The sequence below is a fragment of the Ipomoea triloba genome, chromosome 15 (assembly GCF_003576645.1).
Source record: "Ipomoea triloba cultivar NCNSP0323 chromosome 15, ASM357664v1".
NCBI lineage: Eukaryota > Viridiplantae > Streptophyta > Magnoliopsida > Solanales > Convolvulaceae > Ipomoea > Ipomoea triloba.
In genome coordinates this window covers 1,179,314-1,205,335 of record NC_044930.1, presented here as the reverse complement: position 1 = coordinate 1,205,335, position 26,022 = coordinate 1,179,314, and the positions used below count along the sequence as shown (strand labels likewise).

The 26,022-nt window shown below is 36.6% G+C and overlaps 5 protein-coding genes across 5 annotated transcripts; 4 read left to right on the top strand and 1 right to left on the bottom strand.

Moving 5' to 3' along the window:
• Positions 1-4,443: 4,443 nt before the first annotated feature.
• On the top strand, positions 4,444-8,431 carry LOC116007545 (exocyst complex component EXO70A1-like). The gene is made up of 11 exons (XM_031248255.1): positions 4,444-4,616; positions 4,838-4,933; positions 5,133-5,338; positions 5,702-5,923; positions 6,401-6,539; positions 6,628-6,840; positions 6,915-7,120; positions 7,257-7,454; positions 7,537-7,636; positions 7,820-8,073; positions 8,156-8,431. The coding sequence occupies exons 1-11, from the start codon at positions 4,452-4,454 to the stop codon at positions 8,271-8,273; spliced, it is 1,917 nt and encodes a 638-aa protein (XP_031104115.1). The 5' UTR covers positions 4,444-4,451; the 3' UTR covers positions 8,274-8,431.
• Positions 8,432-9,357: 926 nt separating this feature from the next.
• LOC116007643 lies at positions 9,358-10,711 on the top strand. The gene is made up of 2 exons (XM_031248380.1): positions 9,358-9,917; positions 10,284-10,711. Exons 1-2 carry the CDS (start codon positions 9,438-9,440, stop codon positions 10,689-10,691), a joined length of 888 nt encoding a protein of 295 aa, XP_031104240.1. The 5' UTR covers positions 9,358-9,437; the 3' UTR covers positions 10,692-10,711.
• Positions 10,712-14,461: 3,750 nt separating this feature from the next.
• Positions 14,462-15,430, top strand: LOC116005552 (NDR1/HIN1-like protein 1). Its single transcript, XM_031245770.1, has one exon. It carries the CDS (start codon positions 14,558-14,560, stop codon positions 15,188-15,190), a length of 633 nt encoding a protein of 210 aa, XP_031101630.1. The 5' UTR covers positions 14,462-14,557; the 3' UTR covers positions 15,191-15,430.
• A 2,655-nt stretch (positions 15,431-18,085) lies between these two features.
• Positions 18,086-19,169, top strand: LOC116007090 (NDR1/HIN1-like protein 3). The gene has a single exon (XM_031247676.1). It carries the CDS (start codon positions 18,243-18,245, stop codon positions 18,873-18,875), a length of 633 nt encoding a protein of 210 aa, XP_031103536.1. The 5' UTR covers positions 18,086-18,242; the 3' UTR covers positions 18,876-19,169.
• A 1,795-nt stretch (positions 19,170-20,964) lies between these two features.
• On the bottom strand, positions 20,965-21,880 carry LOC116007168. The gene has a single exon (XM_031247775.1). It carries the CDS (start codon positions 21,757-21,759, stop codon positions 21,106-21,108), a length of 654 nt encoding a protein of 217 aa, XP_031103635.1. The 5' UTR covers positions 21,760-21,880; the 3' UTR covers positions 20,965-21,105.
• Between the last annotated feature and the right edge of the window lie 4,142 nt (positions 21,881-26,022).

Genomic DNA, 26,022 nt, shown 5'->3' with positions numbered 1-26,022 from the left:
GGTTAACGAGGCTTGACTGAAGTTATTTTTAATCCAATTTTTCATAATATTAAATTTAGTATTAATATACAAAATTTATATATTTAGAAACTACACTAAAAGTACTATTAAACAGAAAAAATCAAATTTAAAAATGAGTAAAAATTACTAAAGAAAATAAACAAAGAAGAAAGAGTTGATTTGACCAATGAATAGTAAGTAGGACAGGTAAAATGGGACAGATGGAGTAAACATTTAGATTGTCTCACACAATATCATATCTATGATCTCTTTAGTTAAAAAATTTATGTCACAAAAAGAATAAATAAATAAAACATGCATCATAAATTTAATTATTGTCAATATCATCATTAGGATACATAGTTTTTTCGATGAAGTTATGATGAAATTTTGAAACAAACATTTCTCATCAATTACGTTGAATATGGATCGCAACTAATATCAGAAACCCAGAAGATTCGGGTTACGTGACTTGGACTGACAAAGTAAATATGAAATATTTTGTTATATAATATAGATAAATTAAAGATCAAATATGTCCTTGTCGACATTTAAATAAGTATTAAAATTACGACAAAATTGTAGGCAATGTTCTCGAAGAATAAGAACAGAAAAGAGAATACCACAACCTAAGTACCTAACTCAGTGCAAAGTCGGCATCAACCCTTTGAAGTGACAAATTTCGACTCAAACCAGCAGTATTGATAGTTTTTGCCACTCAGTGAAATTTTATTTGGTATTAATAATATCTAAAAAGTAAATGCATGGTTATAAAAAAGTCTGCAATCGTTATTTAATTGTGTTTTTGATAAAATCTATCTTGACAATAAATAAATTGTCTATGATTAATCAATTATGTTTTTATAAATATTCGATCAATTCAGTTGAAGTTGCCTTCAACAATACCACTTATGACAATTGAAATGCTCTGTCAACAAAAACATATATGTCACCTCCTTCTTAATCTACCAATCAATATACTTTCTTCTTTCCTATTTCTAGCAAGGCATATTAATGAGTTTTTTTTTTCTTCATTGTTTGCTCTCAAACTGGTTTATTGTGCGAATTGGCTTACCTTATTCGTTGTGCTCTAATTTATATATCAAAAAAAATTTATAACAAAAGTAGTCATTAATAAATATGTTCTTTTAATTTATTCCCAAACAAAATGACATAATCGGTAACGACCAGTATCAACTCAACTTGTATAAGCATGCAATCACCAACAACTCAATCTACAACGTCGCTAACAAAATTCTTGCTTCCAACAGCAATGCAAAGGTTTGATTCTTTTTAGGAACCTGAGACGAAGCGGATCAATCAATATGGAGGATTAGAGACAGTCTCGCGAGCTGGGGCTGACTCGTGATTTGTCATTCTTTAAAATTTTAAATGCGGACTCATAATTAGTTCGACGAAACTATAATATAATGTAAATAAACAAAATATTACAAAATAGTAAACTAGTCAGTCAACCGCGTGGGATAAAAATTAGAATTGCACTCGTTAAGGAACGAGACACTGAAACCCTCTGCATTCTTGACCCCCAAGTAATCCAGTGGGCCCCACCCCTGGGAGCTACTCTGTCATCCGCCTATACCAATCGCATGAATATTTTACTTCCCAAAAATGTCCCCACCGCCTTATCTTAGTCACCATTATACCCTAGAAAAGCCCTGCGTTACCCGTCTCCTTCACGTATAAAACTCCCTCTGTTTCACGTCTAGAACCCTCTGCGATCTTCTCCGCCATTAATGAGCAATCGTGTCGTGTGAACTCGCTATACTATCGCCGCGGGAGAGATGGTTGAGGATGTTGGCGGGGCGCCGTTTCAGGCGGTGTTCTTCGACGGGGAGCAGGAGATCGGAATCGGGGACGTTTGTGTTAACCCGATGATGGATTTCAAGGCTTTCCAGCTGATGCTTAGCCAGAGGATTGGGATTTCCCCCAACCAGATTTCGATTTACCTGTGTAGCCGCAAGGTGGACCGCCGGAAGATCCCGATCACCGGGAAGGTGAACTTCGCGCTCATCGCTCGCGAGAAGGACTGCTACTTCCTCGCGGTGTTGAAGCGGTCGCGGAAGTCGCGGAACCGGAAGGCGAAGATGAACGGCGGCGGCGGCGGCGCGGTGGTGGATTACGGAGATTACCTGTCGGAGAACGACTTTGCGGTTTCTCCTCAGCCGGAGAATTTGATTTTGCTACGCCGTAACCAGCCGGAGATGAGCGTGAATATGATCAGGAATGTGGATCCGGTATTCAACGGGTTCGGACCTTCCTACTACGACCAGATTTCGCAGGCGGAACTCGCCGGCCTGAACGATAGGCTAAACAATTTGCAGATTCAGAGGGAGAATTACGCCATGGCGATGGCGAGAACGAATCCGAATCTAATGCATCTCGCGATTCCGAGCCCTAATTTGGAATTGGATCCGAACAATTTCCCGAGAATCGAAGACACCTACTGGACGATAACGGCGAAAACAGAGGGAACTACCTCTACCTGCAAGGAATGTATGAATGCGAAGAACGGGAAACCCGCCGCGTTCCACCCGTGTGTAAACGACCCGGTCATGAAAGGATGGTTCCGGAGTCGGGCCGGCCCGGTTCGTCGCACGCCAAAAACTCCTCGTTGAACGTTCACGTGGTTTTTATCTTCTCTTTCTTCTTCCCCCTTTACTTTCTCTTTTAGGTTTTCGTGTATAGAATAGCGCGGAGAAGCTCCAATCCGCTGTGGGCGGCTACATTGTAGACTTTAATTGACCAATTTAACCCTTCTGGGGAATGGCACAAACCGCACGATGAAGGACATCGCATTTGTTTTTATGTTTTTTGGGAATTTTCTTTGAAACAAAGGAATTCGAATTTTAAATTCGGGAATTTGTTTAATTCCGAAATTGTAATATTAGTTCTGCCATCAATGCCCATTCGTTTTCTTTTCTTTTCTTTTCTTCTTCTTTTTTTTTTTCCCCTTAATTTTTTAATAATCAAGAGTTTTGAAAACCATATTTTGAAGTGTTTGAACGCGTGGACGGTGTAAAGTTTTGGACGGCTCCTAATGATGTGAGAAAAACACAATTCTCCGTGTGATGAAATGGTAAAAGCTGCCAAACCATAATTATATCCAATTCTCCAAACATAATGCCCATCGCAATTTCTCACCTTTATTAAGTAGGAAAAAAATTACTTCTCCCGATGGTCTTTTACTTATTACCATACAAGAAGTTGATTCGATGCTATAACAATATTAATAATGCCATAGAATTATGGTTCACAATTTTTGAATGACAAAAATAATTTTTAAATTCAATGATCGTGATTTACTCTCTTTAGTTATAGGACTAAATATGAAAAAAAAAAAAAAAGATTTTCGTCATTCAATTATTTTTACCTCTCTATAATTGTGGTGGCCAAGTTCTAAAATCATGGTCGCACAATGAGTGTGTGGTGGTGACAGCTAGATCACGAGTGCAACCATCTCTGTCTATCATGTTCATGAATTAACTTAAATCACATACTTCGTCAAGATGAGGTGACTATCATGTCACGGATTAGTTAAATGTCACGGATTAGTTAATCTCATATTATGAATTAGTTAATCTAAAGTTATCGTATCCATCACGATAGTCACATATATGATTATGACAAGGACAATGTCAACATTCATTACAATTTGCAACAGTTATTTTGCATTTAGAGTTTTTTATTGTTTTTGCTGTTGTTGTTGTTGTTGTCTCTTTTTAAATGTTCTGATCTTTATATTTTTTTATATAATTCTTTCACTAAATATGATTCAAAATTATAAACTAAAAATTAACAATTAATGTTGTAAAAATCGACTTAAGCAGCCAACTAAGCATTAGGTGTCTAGGTGCTCCATGCTGAGAGGATTTCACCCATATGTGCCTTTTAATCGGCTAGCTGATTAGGCGTCCTACTTAGCTAGCTAGACGCCTAACACCTTATTATTATTATTATTATTATTATTATTATTATTATTTTACTTGGCCGCCAAGACACCTCTTTCGGCGTTCGATTAGAGTTTAGCACCTTTTAATTACAATACAATAAAAACTATAAGACTAAAAATGAAATTTAGTCTATTTATAGTAAAATATTGTTTCAATAGTTGACAAAAGTTGTATTCAAATCTAACATAAGATTCTAATTTAATTATGGTTAATACTTTATATATGGTAACACATATTTTGATTGATTGACTCATGCCTTCTTTGATTTGTGGGAGAGCCAATCTATTTTAAGAAGATTTTAAAAAAGAGAGACAATACTTAAGTATTAAGCACTTACTAAAAATTAAAGACAAAAATTTGAAAATTAATTGAGAGTTCCCGCAAAGGAAACAGACAAAAAGGGTGGAGCGAACGGAGGTGATACTATAAAGGCGTTCATTTTCATCTCCATTGATTTCTGGAGAAGAAAGGGAGGCAGCAATGGCGGTTAATCCGGAGGTAGCGATGGAAATCCTCAAGCAGAGGGCGTCGTTCATGAGGGATTCGCTGCACAAGAGCCAAACCATCACCGATAGCATGGTCACCATTCTCGGATCATTCGACCACCGCCTCTCCGCGCTCGAAACCGCCATGCGCCCCACTCAGGTCTCATTTTCTATCACGATTTCGTTAATGTCTCTGCTAAGAGTATAATCAATGCAGGATTGTTTAATTTAATTTAATACGCGCGTTATCTTTGTGGCTATGAATTTGGATCTCAATTCAATACGTGTAGTCGGTGTAGATATGCCTACTAACATAGTAACATGATAATGTATTGAAGTATATACGCATTGACTGAAGTTGCTTGAGTTTGGATCATATAGATACGAACGCATTCAATTAGAAGAGCACACGAGAACATTGACAAGACACTCAAGGCTACTGAGCTTATTTTAAGTCAATTTGATCTTGCACGGCAGGTATGATTTGTTTTTTTACATGTTTGTTCATCCAGCACTTCTCGATCTCCTATTAGTCTTGTTAATTACCTTGGTATTTGTTGTATGATGATATCAATGTGTGGATGCTTGATGATTTGAAGTCTGTAAAAAAATGTTCTATTCATGTATATTTGAGTGTCTTTGTCTACTTACATCATTGGCTACTTCAAATTTTCAGGCAGAGGCAAAGATACTGAGAGGGCCACATGAGTATTTGGAAAGTTATCTGGAGGCATGTGATCAGTTGAGGGGTGTAATTAAATTTTTTGGTAGTAACAAAAACTTTAAGGGTGGTGTATCGGTGATTTCCCATGCCACTACTTTGCTTAACAAGTCTGTTGGTAAACTAGAAGAGGAGTTTCGTCAGCTCCTTAGCTCATACAGGTTTGCTGATTATTCATGTTACTGTTCTCAAATTCATAGATTTTTGGTATTTTGAGAGGCTTATTGGGTTCTTCAATGCTCTTATGTTAGCTTCTTTCTGCACTTAATACCATACCTGTTTAAATAATGTAATTCAGTTATCCCTTTCTTGAAAGTTTTCGAGTTTTATTTGATGCATTGCTGCAGTGGCCAAGTATTCATTTATTGATTGTTATATCTGTGCTCAAATCTGAAAATAATCGTGTTCAATTCAGTAGTCGAATAGCTACACCCTCCTTCCCAAAATCCTGCAAAATAGATTTTTGTATTTATTGCATAGTCTATCCACCTAATGCTTTCATGCTTAATTTGGACGGATCTCAGCAAACCGGTGGAACCGGATCGTCTTTTTGACGGTTTGCCTCAATCTCTACGTCCATCAACTGGTCCTGATGCTGGCTCGAAACAGCAGCAACAAAAGAGTTTAGAAACTGCTGTTTACCATCCTCCAGCTCTTATTCCACCAAGAGTTCTGCCACTTCTACATGCATTGTCCCAACAACTGATTCAAGCTGGCCACCACCAGGAAGTGTTTAATATTTACAGGTAAAAGTAAGATAACTAAAGTATTTTATAAATTTAAAATCTTCAACAGTATTAGTTTTTCAAAATAGTTTTTAAAGGGGATTAAGATCCGTGCATAATATGCATGTTGTTTCACTACATCATCTAATGTTTGTAGTTTCTGCATATTGGTGCTCCTATGGTAGGTTCTTGGTAGTTCACTCCGTTTCCTTCAAGTTTCAAATTTTGCAGTGTGATTTCATTCTTGACTATTACTCATATGGCTCCTTTGTCCCTTAAACACCCATCCCTCATTGCTCATCTGTATTTGGTAATTTAATTGTTATGCATAAAATGTAATCTGTATTGTGAGGAGTAGAGACCTGATATTCGGGAACAATCTGATGGGGGTGGGGTAAGGGAAGCAAAACTTCATGGCTGGGATTTTAATTACTTGAAGCATTCTCTTCTGCACATTTTGTTCACTTGACTTCAGTGTATATTCCCCTGTTTATCCAGAGATGTCCGAGCTTCATCTGTGGAGCAGAGTCTCAGAAAACTAGGAGTGGAAAGAGTGACTAAAGAAGATGTACAAAAGATGCAATGGGAAGTTTTAGAAGCAAAGATTGGAAACTGGATCCATTACATGAGGATTGCAGTCAGTGCCAACTCCCCACCCATCTCTGATTCTTCTTTCTTTTTATGTTTCCCTTGTACTGACTGCCTAGTCTTGTTTGTTGAAACAGGTCAAGCTTTTATTTCCTGCAGAGAAAAAAGTATCTGATCAAGTTTTTGAAGGTTACGATTCTATTAGAGATCAATGTTTTGCAGATGTTACCGCAAATAGTGTATCTGTCCTCCTTAGTTTTGGTGAGGCTATTGCAAAAAGCAAAAGATCTCCTGAAAAGCTATTTGTCCTATTGGACATGTATGAAATAATGAGAGAAATTCAAACAGAGGTAGAGAAGTTGGTTCACATGCTCTCATATTAGTTATCTGCATATAATTTTTTGGTGACAACTGTTGATGACAGATGGATATAATTTTTGGAAACAAATATTGTGCTGAAATGCGAGAAGCTACTATGGTTTTGACGAAGCGCTTGGCTGAGACTTCTCAAGAGACATTCGTGGACTTTGAAGAAGCAGTGGAGAAAGATGCCACAAAAACTACTGTTCAAGATGGAACTGTCCATCCTCTAACAAGCTATGTGATCAATTATGTAAAGTTTTTATTTGAGTAAGTCTACTTGATTCCATTTCTTTTACTGCATTTTCTGTGTCAGCTCCAGATTTCATGTTCTTCACCTCTGTTTAACATTTTCTTCTGTTCTCTCTCACATACTGCCTGATTATTTAATGTTATCTATGAACAGCTATCAATCGACTTTGAAACTACTATTCCGAGAGTTTGATGACACTGATGCAGATGTCCAAATGGCATCCATAACAACACGAATTATTCAAGCACTCATGACTAATCTGGATGGGAAATCTAAGCAATACAAAGACGCTGCATTGACTCAATTATTTATGATGAACAATATACACTACATTGTAAGATCTGTCCGCAGGTTAGATACTGTCTTTCATCATGTCCAATGATAATATTCATTTACAGAGTATTACACAGGTTCAGTTTCTTTGATTATTTAGGTCAGAAGCTAAAGATTTGTTAGGCGACGATTGGGTGCAGATACATAGAAGGATAGTCCAGCAGCATGCAAATCAGTACAAGAGGCTCTCTTGGTCTAAGGTTTGTTTAGTAGCTTTTAATCACACTTTTATATACATCCACTAGGATTACAATAATTCTAGACAATCCGAAAAGTATAAATGGTTGCATCATGTACTAAAGGCAGTGTGTCACATCTTTAAGCAAACAAATGAATAAGTGTGAGTAGATGGAGCTGATCCATCCTTGAATTGCTTGCTACAGATTCTTCAGTGTCTATCCATTCAGGGAGTTACCCCGGGGAACAGTTCGTTCATAATTGATGCTCCCCCGGTTAGCAGCAATGTGTCAAGGGCGACGGTGAAAGACAGGTACAAGACGTTCAACGTCCTGTTTGAAGAACTTCATCAAAGGCAATCGCAATGGACAGTTCCGGACAGCGAGTTGCGCGAGTCGTTGAGGCTGGCAGTTGCTGAAGTTCTCTTGCCTGCTTATAGATCTTTCATTAAGCGTTATGGGTATGTTTTTATAGCACTCTTATCTTCTCACGATCAGTCAAAAATATTCAAGAATTATAGAAAATAATGACTGTCTTGTTAGGCCTATGATTGAGAATGGCAAGAATCCCTCGAAGTACATCCGCTTCACTCCTGAGGACCTTGAGAGGATGCTGTCTGAGTTTTTTGAAGGAAAAACGTGGAATGAGCAAAGACGATAAGATCAATTGCGGATATCAAGCAGTAGTTTTGCCTAGATCGAGCTTCAATTCTGTTCTCATATTATTATTATTATTTAAATTTAAAAGTATATGAATAATGCATTTTGATGCCTCATTAAATGCTGTATCAATACCATACCCCTTTCTTTGGTATGTAATTTTTTCTTTTCATTTCGGTGTAGATATATACCAAAATGTTTCATTCTTAATAATTGTCCATTATACTACCAAATTCTTTTTTTTTTTAATACCTCATGGACAAATTATTCAGAATAAATACTTTGCAAGATGGACCCAAATTCATGGTATAATTATTGTACCCACCACGGTGAATTTGGTCTTGTGACCTTCCCTCAAGGAGAACTATAGAGGTGCCAACTGAGTAAGCTCGGCACTAGATTCATATTTAATAATATGTATAGTTTGATTGAAATTATGTAGGAATGCAACACCAAACAAGTAGGTATGCTGTGCGAAAACTTTAATTAAAATTTGATCAGAGAACGTGCGAAAACTTTAATTAAAATTTGATCAGAGAACAAAAGCTCTTCATTTAAACATAACAAATTTATGTCTCACCCTCTGGCCATGCATTTCATTCCCCCTTGGTTCTGTAAATTAGATAGGAAGATACCAAACAATACAGTGGCTCTGGTTTCGTAATACCAAAGCCAAAAGCCAAAAAAAGTTAAAAGATGGAAATTTCGAGTAAATATGAACTGCAAATTTTCTTCGTCACTCAAAAATTAAAAATTAAAATTTCAAATGAAGGGTGATGGCTTTGTTGGGTTATATAAGTCGTATCGGTGCGAGGAGCTTTGATAATTGTCTAAAAATAAATTTGTGTGGGCACAATTATGTTTTCAAGTAGTGCAATAGATTCAATAAAGAAAAATTATATTATAAGGCATATAAAAACGTAGTTAATTAGGTAAGCAGTAAATTACCCATTGCATGGAGGAGCACAAAATTCGAAACAACATACATGCAGGATACCCACTAAACCGGGGCAGACATATCTCTCCTCATTCTCTCTCATTTGATTCTAATTTGAATTCAAGTTTAATCAATCATCTTTTCTTTTCTTTTTCAATCGCTAAATCCTTTGAATTATATTATTTGATCTCTATTAATTTCTTCGTCTTTTCTAGAACCTTAGGGGAGATGGACAAGAAGTCCAAGGTCTCCCCCCTACCCGACGAGGACGAAACAAAGGTGGCGGTTTTAGGATACCCTCCATTACAACCGCCACTCCCTCACCACCACTATCCCGGATACCCTCTTCCGGCGCCAGCCTATCATCCCGGATTTCCGCCGTCTCCGTCTCCGTACGCCACCGGGCCCCCGGGGTACCCTAACCACCACCACCAATATCCTCCCATGCAGACCTACTACCAACCGCCGCAGCACCCCGGGTATTACAACGCCGCCGCGGTGCCGCCGCACGTGGAATTCGAGCCGCGCCGGAAGCTACTTTTGGCGCGTGTGATTTTGTGCCTCTTAGTTTTCTTGATCCTCGGGACGGCCGCCATGAGCGTGCTGACGTATGTCGTCTTCGGCTCCGCCGTCCCCTTCTTCGACGTCGTCGCCTTCTCCGTCCCCTCGTTCAATCTCTCCGACAACTCCCTCGCAGGCACGTGGCAGGTAGGGCCTTTAACGAACCTAACATAAACTAACCGAGGTTGTTCGTGTTTGTTTGCTAAGGATTTTGTCGTGTTAGTATATTAAGGTTTTTGAAAATTCTGTTCCTATTCGTTTGTTAAGCATTCGTTAGTATTTGTTAAGGTTTGCGAACACGTTCAGTAATGTGTTACTTAATATTAAAGAACATATTCACAAACATGTTCGCGAACATTAATACTATGCCCTTTTGTTTAGCGAATGTATCGAGCTCTAAATTTTGTTTGTTAATGTTTGTTTAGCACTTTAACTTAATAAATTAATGAACATTTACTCAACACGCACCAGTAATTTGTAGAAAGCTCTGTTTGCTAACATACATAGTGGCAGGCGAATTTCACGGTGGAGAATCCGAACCACGGGCTCGACGTGATGTTCGAGCGGATCGAGTCCATGGTTTACTACAACGAGTTCTTGTTAGCCAACAAGGTGGAGAAGCCCATGGAGCTGAAGCGGGACGGGAAGGCAGTCCTGGCGACCCGGCTTTCGAGCCCGGCGAGTAAAGAACGCAGCACGGGAGAGCCGCCGTTGAAGGAGATGAAAAGTGAGCTGGACGGCACCCGGAGCCTGGAGTTCCGGCTGGCGATGGGGGTTCTAGCGACGTTCAAGTCCGGGTCGGATTTGAGCCGGCGAATGACGTTTACCGTTGTTTGTTATGGGTTGAAAACCCAGTTTAAGGATATTCCCGGTGTCGGAGTTTGGGATGGTGTTAAACCCACTTGTACCCTAATTTTTTAATCTAATTCGCTTTTGTTAAATAAATTTATAGGTAATTCCATTTTTTGTCCTAAATTTTTAGGTCACAGTTTATATATTTTTTTATTAGAACATCAACTTTTGGTCTTAGTATTATTGTGACATGACCAATTTTTATCCTTTTATCAACAAAACAGTGTAAATATCTTTAAATACAATGACGTTTGGGTCTTTAAATATGAACTTTTAAAAAAAAATAATAAACATAAAAAATATAACGATTCAACCTACTTTGTTTTTGTATTTAACGACATTTCAACAATTTTGTTGATGGAGGACTAAAAATGGTTATGCTACAATAATACTAGGACCAAATGAGGGTGTTCTAATTAAAAAAAAATAAAAGTGAATTGTCACCTATAAATCTATGAAAAAAATGGAAGTAACTCTAAATTTATTCCTCCATCCCTTAATGTTATGTTCAAACCATATTATATAAAGAAACTAATTACAATCAATCATAATTTCTCGATCAAAAAATACTAAAAGAAAGAATAATTTTCACTATAGTATGATCATACAATGCAACATGACTATTTATACTAAATTACTAGTGTAACTCTACACTATGAATTGGACTACCAAAATTATACAAATCAAAATACAGTAATGTTGATATCATAATTTTATTGTGATTTCAATCTCAGCTATTACCATGTGAGGTATTGGATGTATATATAGTATGGGGCTAATGAATCAAGTCCTCACATGTCAAATATGTGACACGAAATTTATGTGCCAAAAATTGGTATTAAAGCTTAGATAGGTATGTATATGTCCACATGCCAGTGCAACATTAGTATGAGTGTGCAACATTTGCCCACTTGCAAAAGGTGCATTAGCCCTTTCCCATATCAACAAATGAATTTCCTTTCAATCAATTTTGGTCACTTTCTCATTTTGTCTCTTTCATGAGGACCCTTCTCATCTGCACCTTCAATTGAATTGGGTGGTGCACATCTTTTTTAATAAAAATTATTGTTCACAATTGGTTCATTACTGCACAAAATTCCAAATTTTGACAAAGATACAAATTTAACATTCTTTTTGTGTTATTGTTGATATGCGTATTTTTAGGGGTAAAACTTTTGCTACATTTCTTTTTTGAATGAGTATTGACTCCACTGAGACTTGAACCCACCACCTCCCGTATAAAAAGAAAGGTTTGATGCCACTGGATCACAAGGTCCTTGGCAACTTTTGCTACATTTCTTAATTTTATTGCAAAATAACTTTTCCTTCTTAATAACTTTTCTTATTTTTCTTATCCCTCTTTTTTTATTACTTGGCGTCGCAAAATTTGTGCAAAAAATCAACTATTAAAGTAAAAAAAATTAAAATTAAAATAGAGTAGAGTAAAAAGGATTACTTTTTTAGGAATTAATGAAAAGGAATTGAAGTATACGAAGTTCAAGGATGATTTTGTAGGGACTTTTATTCTTTATAAGTACACTACAACTGTCAGAGTGTCAGAACCAAAAGTTGGACTGTTGGGATCTGTAACATAGAATTGGGTTTATTATTCTCAAAAAAAAAAAGAAGAAAAGAATTGGGTTTATTATTATTAAAAAAAAAAAGGGAAAAACCACAGCCCACTTGATGTTCGCCGATACCATTAACATTAAAAAAAATTACTCCGTATTTATTAATTAAATATAAAATAATTAATTAAATATTATCATATATAAAAATTATGATGTGAAACCAAGAAAGTGATGAATATAACATTAATTATTTATCTCAAAATAGCATATATGTTTTAATATCTCATGCCTCATGTAAATTATTACATTTTAAAATTAGAAAAATATCACCTAAATACATATGACATTGATACAATATATGACAACCGTTCTTACGTCCTTTTTATATTTTGGTCATTTGATCAATTGCATTATATTTCTTGAAAAATGAAATTATTAACCCTTATAATATCTCCTATTATAGTATAAGTTTTGCCAACTAATTTGATGGTTGCTTGTTTTATACGTCAATGGGTAACAATTAAATCTATACAAATTTATCCTAAAAGTAGTCAATTCAAGTGGGTGAACATATTTTTAACATCTGAATTATTCTCCATTCACAAAGTTTGAACTCAAAACTTTTTACGTACCTCTAACCTAGAATTTTTAGATTTTATTTATGGAAGTATTTTGGCTAAATTAAATTGTGATGTCTTTCCCAAAAAGATAGAAGGCTTTTTCATTAGTCTCTATCTCATGAGTCACTAATTGAAAGTAACATAGCTTGGTAGTGTATGGTATGGTGAGACGTGTTAATCAAGTGTGGAAAGATGATGCATATAGTGGTTTAACTAATGATTCCAAAAGCAAAACCAAACAATCATCTCACTACAACATTCAATCACAAACATTAGAATACATACATACATATACATTACATTTTCAACTACAACTTTTAAATTATTCCAGCCAGTCCGTCACACTGAGTGAGATTCTGTGTCAAGTAATACGAATATTTTATTAGTTCCGATAATTTCACAGCCCATCATATTGTGAGGCTAGTTTGAATTCGTTTAGGGGAAAAGTCACACCTGGCCCAGAATTTTTTAACATACATTGACGTGCAGCTTTACAGCCTTACAGCCTTACAAAATTGATCATTTAGCCGACCTAGCAATTGCATTAGTATTCTCGTTGTGTATGTGTTACATGTTAGAGTGTGAAAAAGAGACTTATTAGAGAGAAGTAGAGTAGAATCTCATAGGTGGGAGATGTATAGTGCAAATTGGCTGCGGTTGGTGCATAATAATCTGCACCAATTCAAGCTTTTGCACATGGACTACTGTATATATTTAAGCTGCTAGACAATAATTCTTGGATTAACAAACTGCTATTTCTAGAGACCTTTAATGACAATTAATTATTATTGTTTTGGGGAAGTTGTATGATAAGGTTGCAACTCAACACCAACTATGTCACTTTTTTATTATTGTTGCTTTTAGTGCATCACTTCCATGTAATAACACTTTACGTTGTACAAACTCCCATACATGTGTAACCTTTTTCCCTAACTTATTTCTAGGATCACTCAATTATTAAACCACCCCCTATCATAAACAATAGAGATGAAAAACCCCTAATCAAATTAGTCAGATTGTTGACTTGGTAACTATAAAGTTTCAAGTTTGACTCTCCGCAGAAGATATATTTTGAATTTCGTGATTTGAAATGTTTAGTTATTGTTAGTTTAGGTTGGTTTAATTCTGTGTGATCATTTGTCAACTAAAATCACAAAGTATGCTTTGCACAAAATACAAGGATGTGACTTTGTTAGACGTCATATACATCATTGATTTTGCTTGTGTATAAGCCAGCGCTGCTTGGGAGGGTTCCTCCCTTTAGCTTCTAGGGGTGGGTTGAGCTGACTATGCATGTATATACGGTATCGTATCACATATACTTTTAATAGTATGCAGTGTCAATCTTGTATACTATCTTTAATTTCGTCACTATAATAAAAATTATTATTATTATTGAGTACTATTAACTCTGATACAATATAGCACTGAGAGTCACAGCTATGCCCCTTAGACCACAAGATGGTGGGTATTTTATTATTTATTAGTGTATAGGATTATAATTACTATAATTGATCTTAACACCAAGTCACCAACCATTTGATGACTTATTTTACACTCATAAAGCACAGTTTAATGAATAATTCACACAAAGTAAAGACAAACCTTCCCTAATTTCCATGCCTATATAGTCTATAGATATTACTGAATACCTATCCACACATCCATTTCCCCTCTCTCTCTCTCTCTCTCACCTAACAACCACTCCCTCTCCACCGCCGCCGACAAAGTCGCCGGAAAAAAAATGTCTACGAAGGAGTGCACCCACCACAAGCAAAAGCGAAAGAAGCTAATCCGGCAGTGCTGCGCCGGGCTTCTCATCTTCCTCTTCGTCGTCCTCCTCACCATTTTAATCACCTGGGCGATCCTCCAGCCGAAAAAGCCGCGGTTCTATCTCCGGGACGCCACCATCTTCAACTTCAACGTCACCCCCCCGAACATCTTCTCCACCACCATCCAAATCACCGTGGAGTCGCGAAACCCCAACGACAACATCGGCATCTACTACGACCGCCTCGCCGTCTTCGCCGTCTACCGCGACCAGCAAATCACCTTCGCCACCGCCATCCCGCCGGTGTACCAGGGCCACAAGGACGACAATCTCTGGTCCCCCTTCGTCTACGGCAACAACGTCCCCATCGCGCCCTTCTTCGTCCCCACGCTCACCGCCGCCGAGGCCGCCGGCGGCGTCGGGATCATTTTCCGCCTCGACGGCCGCGTTCGGTGGAAAGTCGGCACCCTCATCACTAGCCGTTACCATATCCACGTCAGATGTCCGGCGTTTATTCCGTTCGGAAACGTCCCCGGACCCGGCGGCATCCTCGTCGGTAACGCCGTCAAATACCAGTTCGTCGAGAGGTGCGAAGTTAGCCTTTGACCGTCAAGTCAACGTCGCCGCCGTCAAGTGATCATTTTCCGGTTTTCCCTGTTTTTACTTTTTATTATTTATCATTTTATTCCATAATAATTGTACATTTTGCTATTAAAAAGAAAAACAAAAATAACGACGAGGAAGAAGTGACAGCAAAATTTACAATGATGTAAGGTTAAGATTAATTTTTAAGGTTTTATAAATACGACGACAAATATGTATAATAATTGTTTATTATTTTCTCTAGTCCTTTTTTTGAAGTTTTGATATTAGAAAAATGTGATGAGCACATAGTGGATGAGGAGTCATGGAGGGTAAGCCATCACTTTCCATCTTTTTCTTACAATAATTCATATAATAATAAATAATATTTAATTTAGTTTATGTTAGTTTGTGTTCATTGTTTAATTATTAGTACTTTACTAAACACTAGCTAGATAGCTAAGTAGTGGAATTACACCATTAGGTATTCAAGTTTACTAGGACTGAAGTGAGTGTTTTTAGTACGAGATAATTGAGTATAAATTAAAGTTAGTTGTCACCTTATTACAAAGTGCAGATTATTTATATGGACTAACAAATCATGTCAGATGTCTTTAACATCATGATGACCTTGACAAACTAAGTACTCAGCTCGTGGATTTGGGGTCATGCACTTGAGCTCAGGTTGTCCCCGATCCCATACCCTTGGTTGACCTCATGTATTATTGATCGTCCAGACATTTATGTTGTCACATAATATTCTTCAATAATTTAAAGGGTAAGATGTATTTAATTTTAGAAGTGAGATCAATTAATTTAATTATTATAGTAATTCAATTAATTTAGAAAAATTTGATGAAAAGAAAGTTGAGCCGCCCTTCACCAGTTACCTATGGAGTGTGGATATGCATTACAAATATGTATGGGTTTGGTCAATTGAGAGGTGTGAGCTGTTTTGGTCCACTCTAAGAATAGAGAAAGGGGCATGCATATGCATATATAATGTATCATATCCCCATGTGATTTTGGTCATGTTGACAGCCACACATACCAAACAATGACACCTTCTACTTAATATAATTCATATAATGTTGCTTATAACTTACGTTGTTAAGAGTTCCCACAGCGAGTAAAGACAGTGAGATATGAATGCAAATTTATAAATTCAAGTTCACACGGGTAGCTTAGTTGGTTCTTAGGTAACAAATTATGGACAAAAAAGCATGATTAAACCTTGATAATTGGCCAAAAATCTTGTGGTCAAGCTGCATAACTATAACTCTCCCAAATTAGAGGTTACAGATTTTAACCCTGATCTGGACGTTGACTCTTTGTGCTTCAGTAGGGTTCGAAACCTTACGTCTATGTATTAACTTATAAATCACATCCATCAATAAATTCAATGGAGAGGTGTAAGAATTTTCTTGATTTGTTCCGCAGGAGCGTGCAATGATGGGAAGGGAGTAACAAATTATAGATGGCATATACTATCCGTTGGTGCACGAGACAGAGAATATATTGATGATTTGCCTTACGTTAGACGAAAAAAACGGATTCTTTGAATTTTTTGGTCGTCGTTAGTTGTGTATTTTTCTATTGTCTTTGTGCAAATATTTGACTTTTTGTTTATGCTTTTAGTTTAATCAATGTGTAACATAGCAATCGTTATACCCTGCACCACGGTGCACATAGCAATGTACACCACGTACGTAAAACGACGTCGTTTTGGTGTTAGTGTTCGCAGACGCGAATGACATTAGGGAATTCATTATCTATAATACACATAATCATTATCTAGAATACACAAAATGTTTGCCTAGAATACACATAATGTTTGCCCAGAATACACAGAATATTGACACAAAATACACAGAACTCATCCTCCTAAACATTCAAATGCACAAACACATCACAACATGTTTACTAACATGAATACACATAACGGTTGCCTAGAATACACAGAACGGTTGTCTAGAATACACAGAATGATTGCCTGGAATACACAGAATATTAACATAAATACAGAGACCGGCCACAACGGGAAACGTGATTTCCAAAAAAACAGACGATTAGTTTACAATACTCAAAACGACGTCGTTTAGGTACGTGGTGCACGGTATAATTTTGGTAGTTTCTATGGATGGAATGTATGTGTAACCCATTAAATTTACTTTACTGGGCTTAAGAGATCTGATCTTTTTATATTTACCCAGACCATCCCAGCTCAAAATGGCCCGTTTATAAGTTATATATATAGAAAATTATATCTCTCATTAATTATTTACAAGGCCGTCCCTGGCCATGACCAAAGTACTGGGCCTCCAATTTTTGGATGGAGGCCCAATTATTTTACAATAATATTATATATATAATTCTATTTTTTTTTTGATAATTATTTTTTAAAATTTAGATGCTGGTCTTAATCTTAACTGACATTAAAATTTTGGTGAATAATTTTATATTGAAATATAGTGATTGAGTAGGTGAAGTATGATTTTTGTACCTAAATGCCACAAATTTGATTATTCTCAACACTCTCTTGATTGAGTCTATCACATTGCGTCTTAATTTATAGCTTCTGACATCAATAATTAAAATGATTAGTGATATATAACTGAGGAGGTAATTCCAATCGAGTTAGTAACTACAAAGTTTTAAGTTTGACTCAGATGAGAACTCTCTAGTGGTCGCATATTTCACCCGTTCGGAGTTCAATTATATGTAAATTTTGTTTATAAATCAGCGAACTTCACCCAAAATGTACTTTAAAATAGTAAAATAGTAAATATTTATTGATCAGGACTAAACAAATTTTACTCAAAGTACAGGTAGTAGCGGTGAATTTTTCCTAATTTGGCCTAGATAAGATAATTACTTGTTGCATCAAATCTTTACATTGATTTGGCCTATCCAACAAAACTGACAACGATTATCCCACTGGCCACTGGCCCTCTCTTTTCGCTTACCAATTCATCCCCAGTCCCCACCCACATTATCACAAAACTCTGCATCTTTCCCCACCCTAAATCTCTGCAAATCAATCCAAAGAGTTTTTGAATCTCATCTCCATCCATCCATGGCGAAACACAGCCGTTCACGCGGCGGCGGCAACCCATTCGGCTGCTGCTGCGGCTGTCTCTTCAACTGCATCTGCAGCTGCCTCTTCCAGATCCTCTGTACCCTCCTCGTCCTCGCCGGCGTCGTCGCGCTCATCCTCTGGCTCATTTTCCGACCTAACGCCGTCAAATTCTACGTCGACGACGCCGCCCTTTCCCAGTTCGATTTCTCCGCCGCCAACAACACGCTCTTGTACAATCTCGCCCTCAACATGTCGATTCGTAACCCTAACAAGCGGATCGGGATTTACTACGACGTAATCGAGGCACGCGCGCTCTACGCCGGCCAGAGATTCGCCGCCGTGAATCTCGACCCGTTTTTTCAGCCCACTAAGAACACGTCTGATCTACGCGCGGTGATTAAGGGCCAGAACCTGGTCCCGCTCGGCGACGGGGAGAAATCGGATTACTCGGCGCAGAAGAACAATGGGGCTTATCGGATTGATTTGAAGCTTTTTCTGCAGATTAGATTGAAATTTTGGCTTATCAAATCCAAGAAAATTAAGCCTACCATTGATTGCGCTCTCGACAATGTTCCCCTGCGCTCCAATTCTGGTAATTTTGAGAGAACAAAATGTCATCTTGATTGGTAGTAGCTTAGATTCTTCATTCTTTATCATATTCTTTATGCTCTAGATTAAACAAAACTTCTACTTCCCTGCTTTTAGATTCCTTAGTATGCAATTTTTGCTTCTTGAGAATTAAAAAAAAAAAAAATTGTGTTTTTATCCTTTCTTGATTGATTGCAATTATCTTTAGAGTAACAAGTGAAATCGTAGTCACTATCCGGTTCTAGCTGGCCTTAACTCAAGAAAGTTAATAGTTTGGATTTGTAAGCTTATTATTATCATGTAAATAGCTTGGTTGGGTTTCTTATTTGTTTGCAATTATCTTGTGGTTTAGTGTTGATGGGATGAGAATATAGGATTGATTCTTCATAAAGTTTTTGCCTTTTTATTTTGAATGGTAAAAAAGATTAAAATAACTGGTTCAAACCTTTAAGAAAAGGGTATCAAGTAGCTCAAGACTGAAGTTGCACGTTATGATTTGGACTATGTAATGGGACAAAGGTTAGTTGCGACAAAAAGTGGTCGTGACATCTTGAAAAAGATATAAAGTGGTGGCCCCAACTTTGGGTCTTGGGTTAAAGATTCAAATTTGAAAATGTGGGGTTAGTAGTATGCTAATGGGTTAGAGTTTTGGGTTTGAATTGTGCATTAATGGTCACTTTAATGAGTACTCTCAAAGTCGGCTAAAACCTGCGGGTTGGCCCACCCCGCCCCGTGATGAGACGGGTTAGGGCTGCCATGCGAAGGAGCAGGCCTAATCCGTTTTGATTAAAGTACTCTCTATTGTAGATTACTTGACCCAGCATAAGTTTGATTAAAGTCAACTCTCTATTGTAGATTACTTGACTCAACATAAGTTCAGGTTCAAATATTCTCACCTTAAAGTTGTGCATTAAGGATTTTAAGGGTTATGTGAATGACTTATGTTGTTACATAGATTATTTAACTTGATTTGAGTTTGAGTTAAAATACAAGACTTAGAATTGTGCATTTAAGGGTCATTAAGATGAGTTGGGGATGGTCTTCATCCTTGTTGGTGGATAGTACTGTCATGTAACGTTGGATTTGTCATACAAGACTACATCTTGCCCCCACCAACTCGCAAGTGATGTGCTATCATGATAACTTGGTAATTGGCACATGCATTTGTTGTCATTCTTTTTATTTTTTTAATTTATAATCCAAGTTTTGGTAGAGGTAAATCGAATCAATTTAGTTTCAAGATTTAACACCAAACTGTACACTTTTACACACAAGGAGATCAATTGAAACCTAAATTTTCAGCAAACAAGGAGACCAATCCAAACTTAAATTTTCAGTGTTCGTGACAAGAACCAAACTCTTACTCACTCTATCGTGGAACGTATTCTTTCTTGTATCACAATTATTGTAATTTAATAATCAATTATTTTCTAATGTATCAACCATGGATCGGAGTCCATCCCATTCTCATAAACATTGCTAAACCTAAAACATCAAACAAACATACCTAAGACTGGCATGCTTTACATCAAATAAGTTGTCTGCATCTCCAACCCCCTTCATTATTATATTAACAGTTTGTTACCTACCCCATCCTTCAAATTTTTGCAGCCATAACTCTTTGAGACTTATTTATACACAATACGTCTTTGACTTGACATGTACTCATATTGTATGTTATCAGTAGAGTTTTCAAGTGATGGTTGCTTTAATCCAACTTGTTTAAAGCTCATATATTAAAATTAGGGATTAATTTCATTGAAGTTTCCTATTAAACAACTCAACAGTTTAATATAACTAATAAGCAAATTACTAATGCAATTATAAGATTAAAATTTGATTTTCTCTGGTAAAAGAATTAAAGCAAGTTCAACTGCTATCAACTTAGGCTTAAACCAACCCTATGTCAAAGGTCATGAATTCAAATTTCTACTTCACCACAAAAAAAAAAACATAAATGTGTAATCTAACTGGTTTAGGCTTCTCCTTTGAGATTTTTATATGCTTCAATTTATTTATTTCTTTTTCTTTTTTGGAATAAAGTCATAAAAATCCTTAGATTTCATTATTAGTATGTTAGTGATTTTATGGGAATAATCATGAGAATTGGAAACGAAAAAAACAAGGGGAAAAAACTAATGGCGGAAGGTAAAATGTCAAAATCAAATATATACAAAAATGAAAATTAAAAATACAGTAGTGATATGATATACTAGGAGTCAGATCAATGCCTGCTAAACCTCGCCGGCCGGCCGGCGGCGGTGACGGCAATTTATACAGTTCTAACACCTCTATCACCTTCTTCACGCGCCGGCGAGGCTGACGGAGTGAAGTAGGTTGGGGAAGTACACGGAGTGGAGAACGGCGTCGTTTCTATATCCAAATGGCAATCACCGGCGGCCGTGGAAACCACCTCCGGCGATATTTCCGGCGAGTCACCGTCGCCGTCGATCTCGAAAAAGTCCTCCAAGCTCCTCCGCTTACTATTCGTTTTCCTTCTGGGCCCCTTTTCCACCGAAGAACAAACCGATTCTAAATCTTCTTTCTCTTCTTCCTTGATCGTGAAGAGAATCTTGGAGGGCCCGTACAGGCCGCCCTGGAGCTTCAAAAGGTCGACGAGCTCCATCTCGGGGGTTGACCCGGCCGAGTTGTGGAGACTCGGGGTGGAGCTGGGCTCGATTCTGGCGAGGCGAGTGTCAGTCTTGAGGCAGAGAAACAAGAAGAGCTCCTTAGAGGGAACGGAGAAGAAAGAGGACGACTGAGATTGGCTCTCCACGTCGCCGATCCCACTTTCCGGCGGCGGGATTCTACGGCGGAAGGCGCGGCGGCGCCAGAGCACGAAAACGAGCTGGGCGATGAGCGCTGCTAATAAGACAACGAAGATCACGGCGAGCGCTGTGCCGAGTTTGCTTATACCGCCGGCCATCTTTACAGTAACTCTGAGGTTTTCATGCACGGAGAGAATGGGAAAGGTGTGAGGTTTCGTGTTCGTGGGGGAGAGGATTGGACTGAAGTTTTAACGGATAAATTTCTTTGGAAATTGTGGAAGAGAGAGCGACGTGGACAGAAATTGTGTGTGACGTGGACTGACTTTTGAATACAAAGTCATTAAGACACAATTTTATTTTTTGTTTTTATTTTTTTAAAAACATAAGGGTTACCACAAAAATAGTACTAAAAATTCAGTCAAAATTAGAGACAACTTACATTTGAAAACATGCAAGTACTAAACCAACTTTCATGGGAAAATGCTAACATGTTCAAATAAGTTCTCCCAACTTCACCTAATTAACTCCTTAAGATGTTTAGAGAGTTTTTCATTTTCAATTTTCATGGGAAATGGCATTTTTACTTCCAATTAACATAAGCTATGAATTTATTGTCAATCCTACATAGAATATTGAACACTATGAAATTACGTGCTTAAATTAAAAAGAAGAAAAAAGAATGAAATCTTTGCTTCTCACCAATCTTGTGGTGTTAGGTACCTCTCACATTTTTTTTCCTTCCACCAGTTACCAAGAAGCTTCCTCTTGTTGGATGTGTTGCAGCCGTATTGATACTGCCAATTCGTAGTAAAATTGTCATTAAGCTTCATGCCAAAATACATAATCTTAAGTATTACCTTAGTTGTGAATTGAAGTTGTTAAGTATCATATATGGATAAGCCTCCACCATTGTTCCCATACCCTTTTTGTCTTTAAAATCATGAATATAAACTAGGTAAAAGTAAAGGGTTAAGATATTTTGGCAATCCCAATTAATTTGATTAGACAATTGACTTAATAACTACAAAGTTTCAAGTTTGACTTTTCATGTGGTTTGAACTAGTCAGCTAACGACAACCTAATAAGGTTGTTTACCTTATTGTAGTCATTTACTAGACAAGGTTACAAGGCGTGTGGTTTTGTGTTGGCTAAGATCACAAAGTAAGTTTCACCTAAAATGTACATACATTCAAGTAATAGTTGTGGGATTTCCCACTTCACTCGTTCTCAAAACAAATGTTAGTAGCAACAATTAAAGCATACTTATTGAACATTCAGTATGTAAATTGTGTAGTTTGGATTCTGATCCATCTTGCAAGGTGGATCTGGGTCCACAGAATAATACGCCGACATCGGAGGTTTGGGTTGGGTTGAGCTATGTGTGCAACACTTTACAATTTGGTGTCTTGGGTCATCAAAAAAAAAAAGAAAGAAAGAGGATTCATTGGAATGGGCTTTAAAATATTGGGCTTCTTGCTAAGCCCATTGGGCTACAGCAAGCGGTTTTAAGTCCAATCAGGGATTATGGAAAGCTTTAATGGGCTTAAAAACAACATCGTAAGCCTCATGGACTATTTGATAATTTCCTCCGAGTAGATTCTTAAATTCCATTGTCATCTACTTATCTAGATTCTAAAGTTTTCAATATTCTAATTTCATCCTCAGGATTATAGTTTAGTTTAAATCGTGCCCCTTAAATGTTCAAGTTTTTTTTATTTCGTCTTGAATGTTATAAAAAAATAATTTTGGGTACTATGGCCTCTAGAATTCTATTGTCACGTCAGTAATTACAATTAGTCCAAAATCAAGTTACTATTTGATTTCATTTAGAAGAATTTTCCAAGTCGAGTTAATTCAAAGTTCATCCACTAACACTCTCTTAAGTCGAGGAATATTCGAGTTGTCCTCCATCAGAATAGAGTGGATTGCACAAACTAGATCGAGTTCATGCAAGTTCCGATTGTGCTAGAGTAAAACCTTTTATAGGAAGTTCATTGCCCTATTATTTTCGCTATAGATATAATTAATTTCATCTGAATTTTTTAATTCTTTTCCGACACATTATAATAGGCCTCAACAATAATATTAATAACTACACTTTGGGGTAAGTTAATTTTGTAAGGGGTATAGTTTAAATGAATATAAGAATTTTTAGTGATTATATATGTTAAGAATGGTTTATAAAGCAAAAGATATATCGACTTAAAGATGAAAAAAAGAAAACCATAAAATAGAAGGTGGAGAGGAAACATGGCTTCCACGAAATGCAGAAAGATGGATATTTGGGCTGGTGAGTGATGATGATTTTAATGATTATGTCTCGTACGTGCATATTCCATTAGGCTTCAGATACAAGGTTTTCCTAACCCAATACCTCGACCAATTGTTTACTACAAATAATGTAATGATATGACGGTCGTGTTTTTTCTTTTTCTTTTTCTTTCGTTCAGATGCTAAGGAAATTCATAGTCACTAACTTAGAGTTAGTACAAAATAAACTTGATTTTTATGTAATAATTCATAACCACACATGAGAGATTTGTACTAGGAAGACCCTGTATATTGAGTTTAACCGAAAAAGTCTTGACAAAAATTTAATGGAGGTATAAGAATTATGTTTTACTCACTTGACCATTCTTTTTGAGACATGATGATTGTGTTTTAATTTAATCCGGCAACAACTCCACTGTCTCATCCATCGTCATCATCAATGCTCCATTAATCTCATACATGTATAAAATTAGATGCCATTTAGGTCGTAGAGGAAGTGGATTCATTTTTTTTTTCAAAACCAAGTGGATTCATTTAGTTGCTAATAGCAATATATTTATTTTTTTGGGTTATAGCAAATTTTCTCAACCTACCGAAGCCCAAAGAGTCAATAGTCGCCTCCACTAAGGCTCGAACCCACTCTCTTCCACGTGAGGGTGTAAACCGAGTGCCATTAAACTACAAAGTCTTTGGCACAAAAGCTTTCTTTAGTCCATGGTAGAGTAAAATTCAAGAGGATCGGAAAAAGAGAATGAAATGATAATCTGCCCTATACACATATATAGTGAATGTTTGCCCTTGAGGCATAGCTATGTAATCGAAAGGTTGAGTTTGAGTGTAGTGCCCCATGAATACTCGGATTCGAATTCTCACCGAGGAAGGAATAAACCTTGAGAAAGAAGCAAAGCACTACCCTACATGGCTACATATATTGTGGTGGTGATGGCCGGTGATAGTGATTGATTGTGGTGTGGTGGCGGTGGTGTGGTTGTGTTGGAGTGGTGGTGATGGTTGTGGTTTTGGGGTGGTGGTAATAGCTGTAGTTGTAATAATAATATTGAAACTAGAAAAGAGATGAGAGAAAATATAAATATAAAAAAATAATGAATTCCAAAAATGTGTTTTGATTAAAAATTTAGGGAGACATTTTCCATCAAATTAAACTTTTTTCTAGGTTGTTAATATTTTCCTTTTACTTTATTTTTCTTGAATAGAGAATAATATGAAAAAATGACTTCCAATTTTCCCTAAGAAGAAAACTGAAGCAGTATAATTTTGGTGTTCATGGAGTGTATTTATTATTATACAATTATTAATTAAGATTATTTAAATATCAATAATTACAGAAAAAAGGTAAGGTAGCCACTTAAAGGTACACCTATAAAAGGTGCATGGATCAAAGTACTCTCAGATATGCAAAGTTTAAAAAAATCACTCTTAAAAGAGTGCAAAAAAGCTATTAACTTTTGTGTTAAAAGGGCTGTCCACTTTCTGTATTAATTTATATACTTTAGAATTAATTCAGAAATTTTATACATAAATCCATGGTGGAGCTAGCTTAGGATCTTCTTTCCATTCCCATCAGCTTTTAAGGTTAAAAAAAAAAAAAAAAGATTCCTGAACTCAATCTGAATGTTTATGAAATTATCTTGTATTAATTACCCCATTTGGTAAAAGCTTATGACTTTACATTTATGGTTAATTACATTTTATTATAATTATGTGAATAATTTGATTGTTCTATCAAACAAAGAGGGAAAAAGGGAGACCAGACATTAATCTTGGCATTGTCATCACAAGAAAAACGGGAGGATATAAAAAATTCATATCTCTCAATCAAGGCGAAGAGAGAAACTTGCCATAAAATTTGTGGCTTTATTTTGTTTTATAAAAGTTTAATTATATGTGAGTGTATTACACTGTTGAGAGTAAAATTTAATTACTAAAGACCACAATCTTCCTAGCAGAAGGAATATGAATCTTATTGTCATCAATAATTCAATCTTTAAGTAAACCGGGAGAGACATAAAAGACTCTCATCCCACGGTCATGGTAAATAGAAAAACTTGTCATAAAATCTGCAACTAACACTATAGAAATAAGCGTGAAGGAATATATGCTCAATTGAATTTTTTTAATATTTATTAAGT

Coding starts and splice junctions, on each gene's coding strand:
- LOC116007643 (XM_031248380.1), top strand. CDS start 9,438: ATGGACAAGAAGTCCAAGGTCTCCCCCCTACCCGACGAGGACGAAACA. Junction 9,918..10,283: donor CCCTCGCAGGCACGTGGCAG/GTAGGGCCTTTA, acceptor ACATAGTGGCAG/GCGAATTTCACGGTGGAGAA.
- LOC116007545 (XM_031248255.1), top strand. CDS start 4,452: ATGGCGGTTAATCCGGAGGTAGCGATGGAAATCCTCAAGCAGAGGGCG. Junction 5,339..5,701: donor CAGCTCCTTAGCTCATACAG/GTTTGCTGATTA, acceptor GACGGATCTCAG/CAAACCGGTGGAACCGGATC. Junction 6,841..6,914: donor TGAGAGAAATTCAAACAGAG/GTAGAGAAGTTG, acceptor TGTTGATGACAG/ATGGATATAATTTTTGGAAA.
- LOC116007168 (XM_031247775.1), bottom strand. CDS start 21,759: ATGGCCGGCGGTATAAGCAAACTCGGCACAGCGCTCGCCGTGATCTTC.
- LOC116007090 (XM_031247676.1), top strand. CDS start 18,243: ATGGCGAAACACAGCCGTTCACGCGGCGGCGGCAACCCATTCGGCTGC.
- LOC116005552 (XM_031245770.1), top strand. CDS start 14,558: ATGTCTACGAAGGAGTGCACCCACCACAAGCAAAAGCGAAAGAAGCTA.